Genomic DNA, 17,198 nt, shown 5'->3' with positions numbered 1-17,198 from the left:
CATATCTTGGTCACAGTGTTTAAAAATACATAAATGTAAAAAACCAAAATCATTATTTTAAGTGACTGTGTACATAACATGTTTATCATGTATCATTATTGGATTTTTTTTAAACTGTCAAAAAATAGTTATATTTAAAAAAATAATTGAATTCAGACCTCAGTGCTTCTGTGACTTTTACACTAAGTTGACTTGTAGGGTGCTGTATTGGCAAGAATCTGGCGATACGATACATATCACGATACAGGAGTTACGATTCAATATATACTGATAAGTTCAGTGGCTACTTTCAGGCCCATACCAACAAACTGTGATGCACTGTGTGTTCTGACACCGTTCTAACAGAACCAGCATTAACTTTGTTGATAATCTCTATAATGATGCACACAGTAAACTTAATTTTCTTTTTCAGCAACACATGATGTAAGATCTGACGAAACAAATGCTTTAATGTACATCTGAACTGCACTGCCTTTATGGACATTAACTAACATCATTTTGACAACACTGCCAGATTGGCATTTTATATGAATTTTGTTGTGAGCTCAATCTCTTACCTTGACTTTATCAGGTCCTGTCAGAGAGGTGGATTACAGAACAGAGAAGTTATAAACCAGAATTCTCTGAACTCAGTGGATCTAGGCTAATGTACAGGACACCACAGCACACACACACTGTGAAGGGATACCTGCAGAGTTTTATTTCAGTACAGTACTGTCTTTAGCTACTACTACTACTACAACAGTTGAAATAAATAATTTATTCTTACAATGCTAACAAGCTACTGAAGTTGAAGTAGACACATGTTGCCATAAGTGCCACAGACAGGTGAGACAAATGGACTGCTGAAACAGAACTGTCAGTGAATCCCTTCAAGTAGAAACACACAGCACGGAGAACTAAAGGAAGGAGCAGCTAACTTCAACAGCAGCAGCTGTGACATGCAGACAGTGAGAGAAAGAAAAATGGCCACATCCATTGTGTGTGAGTGATGATATCATCTAACTGAGGTATGAACCAAGAGTGTTAAGCGCAAATGAGGATGTTTTCAACCAGGAGTTAATTTTCCTACGTTAAACACGTGGAAAATTGTTGGTACCTTTCCGTTAAAGAAAGAAAAACCCACATTAGTCCCTGAAATAACTTGAAATTGACAAAAGTAAAAATGGTTAATTAGGGCCCAAGCACAAATCGTGCAAAGGCCCTATTGTAATGGAGGGAATTATTATTTTTCTGCCTCTTCCAACTGCATATTTGGCGGCTACAACATGCTCGAAAAGTCAGGGAAATTTTCACAAAATTCAAACGTGGTGAAAATCCATGTATGCAATTGTACCCGTGCACAGGTGCCGCCAAATGGCTAAGCCATGCCCCCCCGATTCAGCCCCCAAGACATGTAAGACCGACATGTATGAAAATTTGTATGCATGTGCATCATGACAAGCAAAAAAGCCTCTTGGACTCATAACCCAAACCCAACAGGGAGTCGGACATTTTGAATTTCGTGGTGATTTTTGGCGATTTTTTGCGAATTTTTTGCGTTGTATTTGAACAAACTCCTCCGAGGGAATTTATCGGACCAACATCAAAACTGGTCAGTACAGTTTAAAATATTGCTGATTAAATGTTGTGCTATTTACGACATTCTGTCGAACGGCGTGCTTGTGATGTTGAATTTCGACGATTCGCCATTCGCTTTTTTAAGAAGACAAGTCAAGCTAATTCATTTTCATAAATAATGATTTCACATACAGTAAATCAATACCATTAAAACCAGATGATGAAGCAGTGCCCATAGCTGCTGTGCCAGAGTGCAGAATAAAGACATGTGAAAGCATGCTTGAGAGTGGTGAGGAAAAGCAAAACTACGCTAATATAATAGGGCATGCATAACAAGAACAGACAGCAGATATAAAGCACTAATCTACAACCAGATAGATAGTGAACATAATAGCACACACACAGCAAGGTCACACAGGGCAGACAGACTCAAGAGCTGAGAGTTGAGTAGTGATACTGCTGTGTCTCGTGTTAGATGTATAAAAGTTGAATTGAGCAGCACCAGTCAGCCAATCAGACAGAGGCATTACTCCCTGCCAAGAAAACAGTGATTATCTACCAAAAAAAATTGATTATCTGCCTGACTGAAATGTGATATGCACAGTATTTTGTCATTATCGGAGGGTACTGTGTATTTGCCCTCAGTCTCTGTGAAAGCCCGGGGAAACCCTGACAAACGTATGATGCTCTTCCTTCCAAAACAAACAAACCACGTACAGTAAATGGCCGACACCCTTTCCTGAACTAGAAGAAGGAGACTGCAGACGCAATGCAGCCCTGCTCAGCTCTGCAACCTACAAAGGTTTATTACAAAACAGAAATTTTTGTGGTGGTTTCAAATGTTGTGTCACAGCTAAGAATGGGGGTGATTTTAGGTCTAGTTTCCCTCTCATTACCAATCAGAATATCTCTTTGATATAAAATGTTAAATAAATATAAAATTAGCTCTTTCTGTATACAGTTTCATAAACAATAGGATTACAGTAGTTCGCCTATAATTGGGCTGAACTTCCTTTGACTGATCTTTAGATATGATGTGTCATTGTTCTGACAATAATAGTGAACAGTTTTCAACTGGAAGTCAACAGTGCTGAACACATGTTTAAAGGAACAGTGCAGCATTTTGCTCAACACGCTTATTTGCTTTCTTTCTAAGAATGAAATGGGAAGATAGATTTCAATCTCATGTCTCTGTTAAGCACATAACTGGAGTCAGGATATGGTTGGCCTTGCTTAGCATTAAGACTCAAAGGGGGGGTAAACAGGTAGCCTGGCTCTGTCCAAAGTAAATATATATTTTAGGAACTTTATATACAATTCTTTGTGTGTATTGTGTTTATTTCTGTACAATTTATATCTTAAATAATAATCTAAACCTAATAATAATAATAAAAAAACATTATTTAGTTTTCTTCAGAAGAATGAATGAAATACTGGGTTAATGGCCAACTGTATATATCTTTTTAAAGTTTTCTTAAACCCCATAATATCAAGAAGGCCTGAATCCCCTTCAGGTGATTATACACTAATGAAAACATAACTATGAATATTATATTCCATTTTGGACAATAGATCCTCCTAAAGGTTAAACACTGGAGCTGTAATGCACAGATATGAGATCTAAATCAATCTGAACATCTCACAAAGTGATCTAGCGTATTTCCTAAAATGTTGACCCATTCCTTTAATACTACACAATTGTGTCAGTTTATGTGCAGTCATTACAAGAATTCCCTGCGGTTGGGTATATTGGAATGTGAAACAGCAGAATGTATATAAGCAGAGAAGCTCGTTAACATGGAGCACAGATAATGGTCAAAATGGACTGCAAAAGAGAACTTAAAGCAGAGAGTGAACACGCTGCCTTAGCCGTGTGCTGTCCTGCCTTGCTAATGCTTACACACATAGCGTAGGTCAGTGCACTGCCTTTTGTAAGCTTACTGTTTTCTGTTATACTATTTTCAACTGTACACTAACTGAGGACATTTATTTCTGGTGTTATGAATACAGAATTGTAATAGTTTACTGCACTGAACACAGGGCTGGATCCTAAAATCAATATCACAGTATTAAAATAATGTTTTTCTGATATTGATATACACAGCAAAAGTAATTAAATTAAGTCCAGTGTTCCATTGTTAAAAACACAAAAAAAGAATTTTGTCTTATATAAAGAAGCAAAGCCTAGTAATCAGGATATAACAAACTATTTTTCAGCTTTTACATCATGTGCTGCTGTTAAAGCAGCACTTCAATGATCAGCCAATTGCACTGACTTCATGTCTACCTGGTATTAACATGCGATCAGGTGGAGATGAGGTCAATGTTGTAAAATTGGTAATCAGATTTAAGCCTGGAAACACAAGCCTTGTTTTTGGAAGACTCAGATGCATTCATTACATTTCAGTATAATGCACCGCTACTCCCTTCATAGAGCTCTGCTACGGTATGTTCTATGCCTCATCCAGCTTTAGGAGTGAACTTATGGTGTGCTAAAATCACTTGATGTAGCAACTGTGCTGGTGTCTGTGCAGAGCTGTGTGGCCTGGACTAGACACTGACAGTTAAACAGTATCACCCATCTCAACTTACAGAACTGAAGTCTGCAAAACCCGAGATAGAGTCTTTAGGGGCTTTACTTGATGCTGAGGATGGCGCGAAAGGGTCTTTGCCACTGAATGGGTCTCCCGGGCCCTTTTTAATCTGAAACGGGTCAATGGCTTCGCTGCTGAATGGCTGGAAGGGGTCACAAGGTTTGGAGGGGTCAGCTGTGCCAGACATGCTCACTGGTGTACTCTTACCTGTAAACATAAAAAACAGGGGTAAACGTCACCACAGAGAAGACAGTAGGGCTGTCAATGAATATTTTTTGCTTTTAAATGACAGGACAGCTCAAGGACACAACGTCCATCGTCACTTTCACTGACTGAAAATGAAATGTATGAGAGCTGAAACAAGCGAATAATTCAACTACAACCGTTTGGTAATGATGGCAGAAAGTTCACAACCCAACTCAGCCACAGAGAAAGTAATGTGCCCTCTAAATCAATCAAAAAGACCTGGATCTGGTTAACTACAGCAGCTGGGTTACTAAAAGGAGAGAGCTGAGTGAACAAGCAGAATTAGTGTCATTTTAAATTTATGGCGGGTAATTATCCGATATACTTAAGAATATAAAAAACTGAACTTGAGAGCAGTGGTTCCCAACTTTTTTACTTTGTTACTTTCAATTCAATTCAATTCAATTCATTTTTATTTGTATAGCGCCAATTCATAACAGAAGTTATCTCAGGACACTTTTCAAATAGAGTAGGTCTAGACCGAACTATTTAAAACATTATTTACAGAGACCCAACAGTACCACCATGAGCAAGCACTTGGCGAAAAGGGCAAGGTAAAACTGCCTGTTAAAAGGCAGAAACCTAGGACAGATCCTTCGGCTCTAGGTGGGTGGTCGTCTGCCTCGACCAGTTGGGGTGAAAGAGAGAGAGAGAGAGAGAGAGAGAGAGAGAGAGAGGTGCAGAGCAACAACAATGGCAATCTAGCAGGACCATGGCAGGAGGCTCCACCAGGATCGATAAGAACCTGCGAGACGGGAAAGCACAAGAACTCCGGGGAAAAAGTGAAGTTAGTAACATGCATTGATGGAACATGAATGAGTGCAGAAAGAGAGAGGAAGAGAGGAGCTCAGTGCACCATGGGAAATCCCCCGATAGTCTAGGCCCATAGCAGCATAACTAAGGGATGGTTCAGGACTCACCTGATCCAGCCCTAACTATAAGCTTTATCAAAGGGGAATGTCTTAAGCCTACTCTTGAATGTGGTGAGGGTGTCTGCCTCCCCAACCACAACTGGAAGCTGGTTCCACAGGAGAGGAGCTTGGTAACTGAAGGCTCTGGCTCCTGTTCTACTTTTAGAGACTATAGGAACCACAAGTAGCCCAGCATTCAGAGAACGTAGTGTTCTAGAGGGCTAATAGGGTACTATGAGCTCTTTAAGATATGAAGGGGCCTGACCATGAAGAGCTTTATAGGTGAGGAGGAGGATTTTAAATTCTATTCTACATTTTACAGGGAGCCAGTGCAGAGAAGCTAGTACAGGAGAGATGTGATCTCTTTTTCTAGATCCTGTCAGTACTCGTGCTGCAGCGTTCTGAATTAATTGGAGCGTTTTAATGGACTTATTGGGGCAGCCTGATAATAAAGAGTTGCAGTAATCCAGCCTTGAAGTAACAAATGCATGGATTAGTTTTTCTGCATCTGTCTGTGATAGGATGTGTCTAATTTTTGTAATATTACGTAAATGAAAGAAGGCAGTCCTGGAGGTCTGCTTCATGTGGGAGTTTAAAGACAAATCCTGATCAAAGATAACTCCAAGATTCCTGACAGTGGTGCTAGAGGCCAAGGTAATGCCATCTAGAGTAACTATATCTTTAGACAGTGATTCTCAAAGGTTTTTGGGGCCAAGAACAAGAATTTCGTTTTTTTCTGAGTTTAACATCAGAAAATTGCAGCTCATCCAGGATTTTATGTCCTTAAGACATGTTGGTAATTTAGATAATTGATAAATTTCATCGTTCTTGATCGATAGATATAACTGCGTATCATCTGCATAACAGTGAAAGTTAATGGAGTGATTCCTAATAATGTTGCCTAAAGGGAGCATATATAAAGTAAATAGTATTGGTCCAAGTACAGAACCTTGTGGAACTCCATGACTAACTGTAGTATTTATTGAAGAATCATCGTTAACAAACTGCGAACGATCTGATAAATATGACTTAAACCAGCTTAGTGCGGTTCCTTTAATGCCAATTTGATGCTCAAGTCTCTGTAAAAGAATATCATGGTCAATGGTGTCAAATGCAGCACTAAGATCTAATAATACAAATACAGAGAGTCCATTGTCAGAAGCAATCAAAAGGTCATTATTAACTTTAACCAGAGCTGTCTCTGTGCTGTGATGAACTCTAAATCCTGACTGAAAATCCTCAAATAAACTATTGTTATGTAGAAAGTCACACAACTCTTTGGCGACTACTTTCTACAGAATCTTAGAGAGGAAGGGGAGGTTAGAGATTGGTCTATAGTTGGCTAAAACCCCTGGGTCAAGAGTGGGCTTTTTAAGAAGGGGTTTAATTACAACTACTTTAAAGGACTGTGGTACATATCCTGATAATAAAGAAAGATTAATCATATCCAGTAAAGAAGTGCCAATTAAAGGAACAACTTCTTTAAGCAGCCTATCGGGTCTAATAGACAGGTTGATGGCTTCGATGAAGAAATGATTGAAGTTAACTGATGAAGATCGATAGCAGAAAAACAGTCTAAATATATATCTAAGTTTACATTAGCAAAAGTCCCTGAACTTGGAGAGCCATTGATAGCTGTTGATGACAGTTGGTGATTAATTTTCTCTCTAATAGTAATCATTTTATTATAGAAGAAGCTCATGAAGTCGTTGCTACTTAAGTTTATGGGGATATGTGGCTCAATAGAGCTGTGGCTCTCTGTCAGCCTGGCTACAGTGCTGAAGAGGAACCTAGGGTTATTCTTATTTTCTTCTATTAGTGCTGAGTAATAGGCTCCTCTGGCATTACGGAGGGCCTTTCTATAAGTTTTATAGAATGCTTTTTTTTAGATGCTAAAGTGACATTCTATGAATATTGCAAATTAGATTCAACATTGTACAATGCACCTAAACAGTGAACTCAGTAACTGCAAGAAGTTTGTGTAAAATGAGTGATTTGGATGAATTTTCAGCAGATTATTTCTTGTTCAGGGAACTTTTTATGCAATTCTGTCTGTATTATGTTTTTCTTATCATTTTAAACAATCATACATACTTACTAGGCTTATTTTTTTGACAAATTCAGTGTTTTCTTGTCCCCGACGATCTAAATCTATTAGATAATTCCCTTTACATTTACTTTTCTTCACAGAAGTGAATCCAATCTGAGTTTCCTTACACTCCTTAAAATCAAGAAGGCTTCGTGACCCCCCTTTAAGCTTTGGTGGTCCAGACCCCAGGTAGGGAACCACTGAGCTAGAGCAGCAAAAATACACTACCAGCAACACAGAAGAACTCCACCGGAAATTAACTTGCGGACTGCAGCACGTCAGTGAGGGTCACGTCTTTTGGTCAGCAGACAGCAAAGTTTTATTAACTCTCTTGTTATACTGAATTGTGCAAAACTAGATATTGGAATGGGTCGAACCTATGTGATTTTTTTAGGAAAAATAATTTTGGCCAATTTAGACAACACTAGAAGAGTGTTTTTCTTACTGAACAAGTTTCTATATTTTTCTACTCAAAATAGGCTGTTCACAGCACTGACTGACATTTGACTGTAAAGTAAAACTAAGCCAAAAATCCTGCATGCTAGGGCTTAAAAGAAAAAAACAAATCAGTAAAGTAATAAGGTACTTTTGGGATAGCACAGAAATAATCTGCTTTGTGGTGAGAAACACATGGTGAGAAGCAAAGAAAAAAGAAAAACAGACAGATCACAGGCTTGAGATATCACGTATCTCCAGAGGAGGATGTAAAAAAGAAGTGTGTGTGAAGATACCGTGACTCATCACTGCAGCTTGCATGAATAATTCTCAACTTGGTGAACTACGTTTATAACACAGGATCTGATTTGATCTTTTCTGGATTAAAACACACAAACACTAAAATTCTCTGGTTCACATAGCACCCACGCCCTTCTTCACCTCCGGTGTCACCTCAAAGATCGCTACCAGCTTTTGAAAGCCGCAACAGTTTCACCCCACTCGCGACGCACCAAAACAATTCATATCGAGTCCCAGCACAAGTCTTTCACTACATGATCACATGCAGTGCTACGCCCTCCTGAGAAAGGAAATACATAAAAACAGCTGGTGAAGGAAAAAACACACAGCAAACGACAGCAGCCAAACGACCAAAAACCAAAAGTGATACCCCATAACCCACGGAACCATTCGCAACGGTTTCCTGGTGAAACACTTGGTTGGGTTTCTGTACCACATTACTAACGGTTGGTTCACCAATGTACCAACTAGGCAAATAGTTCACGTTCAAAGACTGTACACATTCACTGTAGTCCACATAGATTTACCAGTGCTACATTTTATTACAGCACCAAAGCAACTTAGAAATAAATACTGGAAAACTAGACTTGAGTGAAAAAGATCATCCTTGACCTTCAGATTAGTGCTCAGACAACTCAACTCATTTACAAGCTTGTAAGGTCTTAGTCAGATTTATTATTTTACATAGCCATTTGTTTTTAACCTCCCCTGTAAGTTGTAAAAGTCACTTGTGCATGTAAAACTATGAAAATCTCTAAAATATAAAAAAAAGTAATATCCCCCAAAGTGATAACTTAATTTTTTTTGTTCAATCAAAAGTAAAAAAGTAAAAAACCCTTTATACCCAATATACGGTTTGTATCAGAGAGCAGTGAAGAAACTAGAACAAGAAACTCTTTGAAAATTTTCTTAACAATTAATCGATGATCAAAAATAGTTGGGGATTCTTTTTTATCAAATCTTTTCTGTGCCATGAGGGGAAAACGTGCAAAAAATAAAGAAGCTATTTTAAGTCTTTAACACTGAAGTTTATTCTTGAGCTTAAAATGAGAATATGTGACAAATAATCTCAATTGAGGATCCACTATCTAGCCTCTTTGCACGACTTTAAATTAATCTGACACATTTCAGATATGTCACACTGCATTTAAGATTCAGAGAGGCCTTGAATAATCGAAGGCTTGCAGACACGGTGATGTTTATGTGTAATACTGAAGCACAGGTGGATATATACATGGGCAAAAATATAACAAAAAAGCAATTATAGTGATGATGTTATTAACAGGGAGCTGGGCCTGCCAGGGGATCGTGGGAACGTTAAGAGTACATCATGTTGCTTGTATAGGTGTTAAACCACAGGACCAGTCAAACCGTTGTCATACACATACGCATTTAGTCCTATTACCCAGATAACTCGGCTGATCAGGGTTGAGCAGTTCATTTCACACTCCACGCAGAGCAAAACTGCATGCCTGGCAATCAGTTTTTTCCTCTTTCAGTAAACTGCGCACACACACACACACACACACACACACACACACACACACAGAAGCTCACACTTGAGAAACCACAATCATGAGCTCCACCCTGTTTTAAAATAATCCACTACATTAGTGGTATCTAATTTAATGTCTACCACAGGATTGTACATGCAGCATGCACTATTATATCTACTGAAAACAACACAGATATAGCATTATGCCCTCAATTTTGCCAGTTTGTTTGTAGCAATGTCACTGCAGCAGTGCCCTATTCACGCCTAGGTGAAGAGAGAAAGTGACAGAGCATGCATGCATGCGTGTGTGTGAATAAGATTAAGATAGAAAACATAAAGACCCTACATTTAAAATTATTTTTACATTAGTAACAATACTGGCATTCGTCCACTGCATACAGCCTGCAGCCTGCCCTTCTCTGAACCACTCACCCTTGTAAACACACACACACACACACACACACACACACACACACACACACACACACACACACACACACACACACACACACACACACACACACACACACACACACACACAAAGGGAAGAGAGAGGAAGCAAGTTAGGGTGTGTCTGCAAACAACAGGCCAAGCAAACCACATATCATCGCTCTTACAACATCACCTTCAAATGTAACTACCTACACACAAACATTGGAGCAGCAGTTTGTGACCAATCCTAATATAAAATCTACATAAAAATCTTGAGTGCATTAATGTGAAGTTTGGCTGTTTGTCGCTACAGAGGGAATAATGGAGAAAATAATGGATAATGGAATAAAAAGACTAGCATCAAAGCTGCAACAGACTTCTCTCTAGTTCCCTGCTACAACCATTGAGTCAGTCAGTCAACCATAGAGGAGGGTATTCTGGGTAACTGTGGTTCACACTGAGCACCAAGTCCCAGGGGACATTGTCCTCAAAAGACTTCTTCAAAAACATATTTTCAGATCACAATAAATTTATAGAGTTACTGGAAAGACCACAATAGATCGTTTTCACAGTGGCCATTTGGACATGAAATAGTCGGGTAAAAATAAGTGTTATCAATGATAACAATACAAATCAAGTTTCATTCCATTTAGTGCAGTAGAGCCTTTCCAGTGAGCCAACATGCACAATAGCAGCACCCTGACTCTGTTTGACAAAAACTTAATCAGTATCAATGGTAACACCTTAGTTAACCCTACTGTCAAAATAGCTACTGTGAAAAAGGTGTATTTGAAGCATTAAATTCAACATCTTATCTATTACCATATCAGCAGTTAGAGCCATAAAAAGACACTAAAGCTCATGTGTTATAAAGTCATTTAGTCCGTCGTGCATTCACACTTAATTTTTGACTGTGCTGTTGATGTACACAAGTATCCCACAATGCCATGCACTCAGGAAACTGAGGTGCTGCACACAGCTGCGGGGGACTTTAATACATTGGAAATGGTGATAAAACAGCTCCAGGAAGATGCAAGATTGACTAAATAAAAACATGCCATAAGAACTGGCAACCCCCAATACCTCATGGCTCTACACTGCAAAGACGCTGCAAAGTTGCAATGTCAAAAACTCAAAAAGCGATTAAAAAGACTAACAAAGATAATTTTTGGGATATACACATTGAAAGCTACGCTAAGCTATCCTAATTTGAATGGGGAACTTGAATTCTCTTCTTTTCTGTAAATGTCTCATCTTCTTTTTTAGGCATCATGGATAAGTTTCACCATCTGGGGTAAGCCTGTTCCTAACTGCAGGACAGTTGCACCAACTAGACTTAAGCATAGTCTTAACTATGCCCGATCTTTGCAATGCAAGTCCATGTGAATGTTCACACAAATACGGCTCCCGCTGTCATACGAATTTGTAGTTAATCATTTGTTATTTGTGGCAATGTTACGGAGAATCTAAGGAAAGGAATATTATTAAAAATCTGCCAACAGAGCCTCCTAAATGTTACACGGGACGTTTAAAGGCTTTTTGAATCACTAACCTTTTGAGTGCCTCAGATTTCTTCAACAATTTTAAACAAGAAGGATCCCAAAACTGAAGAGCACTAGAGGAACATTTTTTTCACACCCAAGCAGCACTCCATGCTGCTTTGTGACTGAGCTCCAGGAAGTGTTAGCAAACAAACAAAGGTATGACAGTGCAGCATAGGTCAAATGACAGAATAAAAGCTACATTTTGCTACATGATAATTAGTAGGTCAACGTCATAGGTAAAACTGATCTTCTCATGTTAAAAATTTGGAAAATGTGAAAATGTGAAAAATTAAAGCAGACTTTCAAACAACGATCACACTACTATCACTTCAATATTACAGTGTATAAAAGCTTCAAAGTGACACCTTACAGTGCACATCACTGCTTGCGACTGCAGGTAAGTGTTACAAACTACAGTGTGTGATAGCAGTGGCTTGGCAAACACGAGAAGGCTTTTATCTTTTCCGTACCCACAATGACATTCTTTCCTGTTGACAGATCAGAGTAGAGTTAAAGACTGTGCTTTCTGCCTTGGAGAAAAAAGACAACATCTAAATTTCAACACTGCTTACAACTATACGCTATTTAAAAGTTGCTATTCAAAATGATCAAAAAAACGTATTCAATTATTTTGTTCTATGTTGGAATCTTTTTTTTTAAACTTGTTTCAAGGTAACTGGTCTCTTTGTAGTGAGATATTGTATGTATTGTCTGAGGAAACAAGTGTATTAAGTGGTTGTTGAACTAACATCCCAGATATGCGTTAAGTATGAGTAAATGGCTTAGCTTATTTCAAGAATCACACACATAGTTAACCTAGAAAAGACAGAAACAACACAAAAAATTAACTTCATATATATGTATATATTCATATACACACAAACCAAGATAGCTGATTGCTGAGTCTCAATCCCAATGTTGGTATTTAACGACCTAACCCAAATCAACTATCTTCAAATCACCAACCCACAGTGTTATCCAAAGTTTGATCTTTCTTGGCTTGGATTCTTGCAAATGCCATTAGGAGCACTTCATGGAGCCAAAGGAACTTCAGTTCTTTCACATATTTATCTGTCTCATGTACTACTGTCAGAAATAGCAAATATGACACAAAGCTATATTTATAAATGTTTACTTCTGCAGCTTTAATGTTTCAAATGCCTATGCGTAACGAATCCACAAAGAATTATCACCAACCCTGCAGTTGAACATGTTTTGTTTATGAACATCTTAGTGTTTCCTCAATGTATCCTCCCAACTGCTGTATCTTTCTAATTTATTCCCTTTCTAATTCTTACTTATTGCTTTATTCATTATGTGTATGGTCACAGTGCATGAACCCCCCCTCTCCTTCCTTTTTTTCCCTTTAAGAACTCCGTAATACCTTAAAAGGCATGATGGTGGTAATCACATTAAAAACCTATTGTGTATCTTGGTTTAGGATAAAGCCAATGTGCCACTTCCTTTTTAAGCTAACCACTGTTCCACTAGCATCAGCCATACAATACTTGTTCTTACAGATGCATTTTCATCATTTATCTCTCTGAAAACATAAGATTATTATGGTTTTCATGCATAGTCTTGGGCTGCCTGGATGGGTAGATTAAGACCCACCAGACAGATAAAATCCGAATTCTATACCAATGAAGGCACACATTTGGCATTTCATAATGCACACAGCCAACAGGACCTTCTGCATGTGACTGAGTAAGTACGTTTTTCTGAGGTTCTTAAGTCCACCTCAGTCTCACTCTGTGTACAAGTTAAGCTGAGAGCGGACAATCACCTCCTAAAAACAGCTGTTTCTTCAGCCAGTTAAAGGAACCAGTGGTCCCACAGCTTCTGCTTCTTAGGCTATTGCTAACCACAAGCACAAACACACCCACTTAATGAGAAACCAATAACATCACATCACAGTACATCGTATGCACAGAGATAGCACACAGACAGGACAATTTCTGATATTCACCATGAAGGAATGAAAATGTAAAACAAAGGGATGAGCGAGTACACCATCTGTATCTGTTTTACAATGGATGATGTATAACATTATCAGTTACTTCTAAATAACTCGCTACAAACTCCTCTTCCTCCATTTGATGCCTTTCCTGTCGCTACCTAAACCCGCTGTGTTTTCAGCCCCAGAGTCACAATAGTCCTGTTCAGAGCTGCTGTAAATTACTCATTTCAGCTAAGTACTCATCTTAACCCCAGTAAAACAAGATAGAACCTACTGCTCTAAGAAGAGGAGACAATGGTGGAGACAATATTTAAGCTAAATGTCTATGGGGAAAGTAGGAAAGTTGAACACCTCATTATTTTATATGAGATACATAAATTATTAGCATTCAGTAGGAGTGTGCATTTCTCCCTTCTAAGACGATCCCATATGTATCTAGATATATGGGCTACAATATGATTCAGGGTCGATGCATTGGAATATTGAACAATTCAATATGATGCAATCTGATACAGTTCTTAACATTTGTTTAATGTAAACATTTATTTTCCATTCTAAATTACAATAAGCCAATTCTTTAAAAAGGGACATTCCTCAAATACATATATTTTTTAAAACATCCCAAGTATTTCAGTTTTTTATGGCATGGGAAAAAAATGGAAGGCAAATCAATTCAGAATTACATGTCATTGTACAATATCTGTGTCTTGCGTTTTCTTGCTTGTGCTAGCTGCATTAGCATACACAGACTTTTCGTTGCCTGCATATGTGTCACCATGCCATCTCACCAGGTGAGCGTTAAAATTTGTTATGCTACTGCTGGACTTAATTGCTGTCTGACAGATCTTACAAATGGTTAAGACTTTTGTCCAAATGTCTTCCAAACTTAAGATTTGATGGAGCACTGGAACTTGTGTCAGCTTGTCGGACATGTTTGTTTATGTACTGACCTCTCATGCCAAGCTGCACTAACGTTACTCTCTTTGCTTTTGAGGTGAGACCCTGCCGGTGACCTTTTACCTTTTACATGAGTTAGCAGCAAAGCTTTAGTAACTGATGCATAACTTTAGAATCTGACCATCAACCGGTTCATGGTACATTTAGATACATCCAGGGGTCAGCATATCCATGTCGTTGCACCAATGACATTATAACCCGAATTCCGACTGGTATCCATAAATCTTTACACATCTAGCATTCAGTAAAGCTGTGATAAGGTTCTGACAACGTCACTATTATTAAGGTGTAAGCCATAGGCTACATGGGTGCCTGTAAAAAGCTGCTATACAGTGTATACCTTCCCACTTATTCTCACGCCCCAAAAGCCTATGGTTACCCACTTACCACTGGGTGGTTTGGGTCTTGGGGGAACACTTTTCTTCGGTGGCAGAGCTGGCGTGTCATTTTTCCTGCTGAATGGATCGTCCACAAAGGCAGTCTGGAAACAGTGAGTGAGAGGAAGGAATATATGGTTCATGGTATATTAGCACTCCGCAGTAATTTCAATATAAATATGACAGGCAGTGACACAATATAGGATACAAAGGTTCTAAACTTGACATTTTAAATGTGACAAAGAAAGGATAAAATCACAATACAGTTCAATTTATCAGTATATTAAAAAAAAAAAAAAAAAAAAAAAAGTTGTACTAGGCATTTATTTGAAGCAGGGTTGTTAGAGACATGCCTTTATTTTTAAGACTTTTTCAAACTTTTTCAAGACCAATATAAATGTAATTTAAGACCTATTTCACGTCAACAATGGCAAAAAAGGATATGAAGGAAAATCTGTATTTACATGTGCATTTTGTAGCATGATCAATAATTATTTTCTTTTACTAAAAACACATTTAAAAGCAGAATTCTGATTATTGGATTTTAGACTTTTAAGACGTCAGGAACACTTATATATTATAAGTGTATATTATTAAAAGACTCCTTGTTTTCTGATCTGCTCCCATTTGCCCCGTTACATTTTTATTACTGCATTATGTTGTTAATAGAAACTCAAGTTTTATGTGTTCTAGCATTTTAGTGGACAGAAACCCTTCATTTCTTAACAAGGCTTCTATTGTGAAATATTTGCAGAGCGTGTTTCAAAAATTCAAGACCAGAAAGGCGCTCTACAGGTACAGTCCATTTACCATTTACTTCAAATGTAGCTACTGTCATCTTGTGGTAGTAGTAAGTTACAACAAAATAAAAAATGAACACAAATACACCTACAGTGACAATAACACTTTATATGATTATATTGTTACATTTATTAAATAAAAGCAATGGAAAGGTGCATTATGCTTAGTTGGCATGCAAATTAACAGAAGTTGGTTCACCCTTGTGCACCCCAATTGCAGCTTTACAGGTGATTTACTTGCAATACTTTGGTGCACAGTGCTATGTTGTCAACACTCTCCTCTAGTCTGTGTCTCACCGTCCTCTGTGTGTGTGTGTGTGTGTGTGTGTGTGTGTGTGTGTGTGTGTGTCTCTAGAGAGCTAAAAGACCCAAAAAGATTACAGAGAATTTGCTTTGTTCATTAGTTATTTAGTATAAAAAATATTTACAATATATAAAATTAATACATTGTTTTTATTGTAATTTATTGTTTCTTAATGCAGTGCAGACCTATTCACTTGTATTATTAAGGAAAATTGGATAAGAATAAATTGGATAAACTTGACTGGGACATTTTTGCTGTGTTATAGAATTATTATGGAGAATTGTGGAATTTCCCTGGTATTGGTATCAAATAAAAAAAATGTTGGTACCCTATTAAAGACCCAACTTTTATTTGACTACCGGGTTTTGTTTGAGGAAATACACTACTACTACTACTACTTTGCCGTCTGGTACCTTCTGGTAGTCTGGTAGCCAGCTGGCCCTGCCTTCAAAAGGGTCTCTGGGCTTTGACATGTGGCTGAAGTCTGCAAATCCAGTAGAGCTGTTACTGCTGTTGCTGAACGAACTGCTGCCAAATGGGTCCAACGTTCCAAACAGGTCTGAAAAGAAGTTACAATATAGATTTTTTTAAAACAACAATTTACAATAAGTGACCATAATTACCAGCTTCCTTAAAATATAAAGTATTGTTGAGACCAGTATTGTTTGTGTTGTTCGAGGCGATACCTCACTAACATACATGGAGCACAAATATCAGATACACCGGACAATAAAATGTCAACCAATGCAACACCACCATAAACTACAGCAAAACTCCTGTTTGACACTGTGTGAGCAACTATTTACACACAACTTTTTAATTTGTTCTTCACGTTTTTTAAATTTGTCAGCCAGGTTACTGTTCCCAGGGAATGTAAGCAGGCGAGAGTTGTTCCCTTGCATAAAAGCGAAAGTGAAATATGCAAATCACAGAAACTGAAGAAGAATTTTTGATGAAGATAAAATGTGTCACAAAACAGCCTTATAATGAAGTAATATAGTACTGCAGAGATGCACTGGCCTTCAAGTCTTATTCTTCATGTTTCTTTGGTACTACAGACCTCAACAAATGCCACAATGCAACTTCTCCCGCCACAAAGTATCCTCGAGCAAGATACTGAACCCCGAATTGCTCCCGATGCTGTGCATCGGTGTGTGAATGTCTGTGAATGAGTTAGTTTCTGTTCGATGGACT

At 38.1% G+C, this 17,198-nt stretch overlaps 1 protein-coding gene across 13 annotated transcripts in view; it reads right to left on the bottom strand.

Moving 5' to 3' along the window:
- LOC127350793 (epidermal growth factor receptor substrate 15-like 1) overlaps positions 1-17,198 on the bottom strand; it is a 66,531-nt gene that overhangs the window by 7,529 nt on the left and 41,804 nt on the right. For 11 of the 13 annotated variants that reach the window (XM_051377777.1, XM_051377778.1, XM_051377785.1 and 8 more), the window contains 3 exons: positions 16,418-16,563; positions 14,911-15,004; positions 4,153-4,361 (listed from right to left, as the gene is read on the bottom strand). In XM_051377777.1, the coding sequence (XP_051233737.1) occupies positions 4,153-4,361; positions 14,911-15,004; positions 16,418-16,563 (449 nt within the window). Of the gene's footprint in view, positions 1-557; positions 575-4,152; positions 4,362-14,910; positions 15,005-16,417; positions 16,564-17,198 lie in introns of all 13 variants that reach the window. The other 2 variants (XM_051377786.1, XM_051377781.1) reach the window with 2 other exon arrangements.

This window comes from Dicentrarchus labrax, unplaced genomic scaffold (assembly GCF_905237075.1).
Source record: "Dicentrarchus labrax unplaced genomic scaffold, dlabrax2021, whole genome shotgun sequence".
In the NCBI taxonomy this organism is placed as follows: domain Eukaryota; kingdom Metazoa; phylum Chordata; class Actinopteri; family Moronidae; genus Dicentrarchus; species Dicentrarchus labrax.
This window is presented reverse-complemented; position numbering and strand designations above follow the sequence as displayed.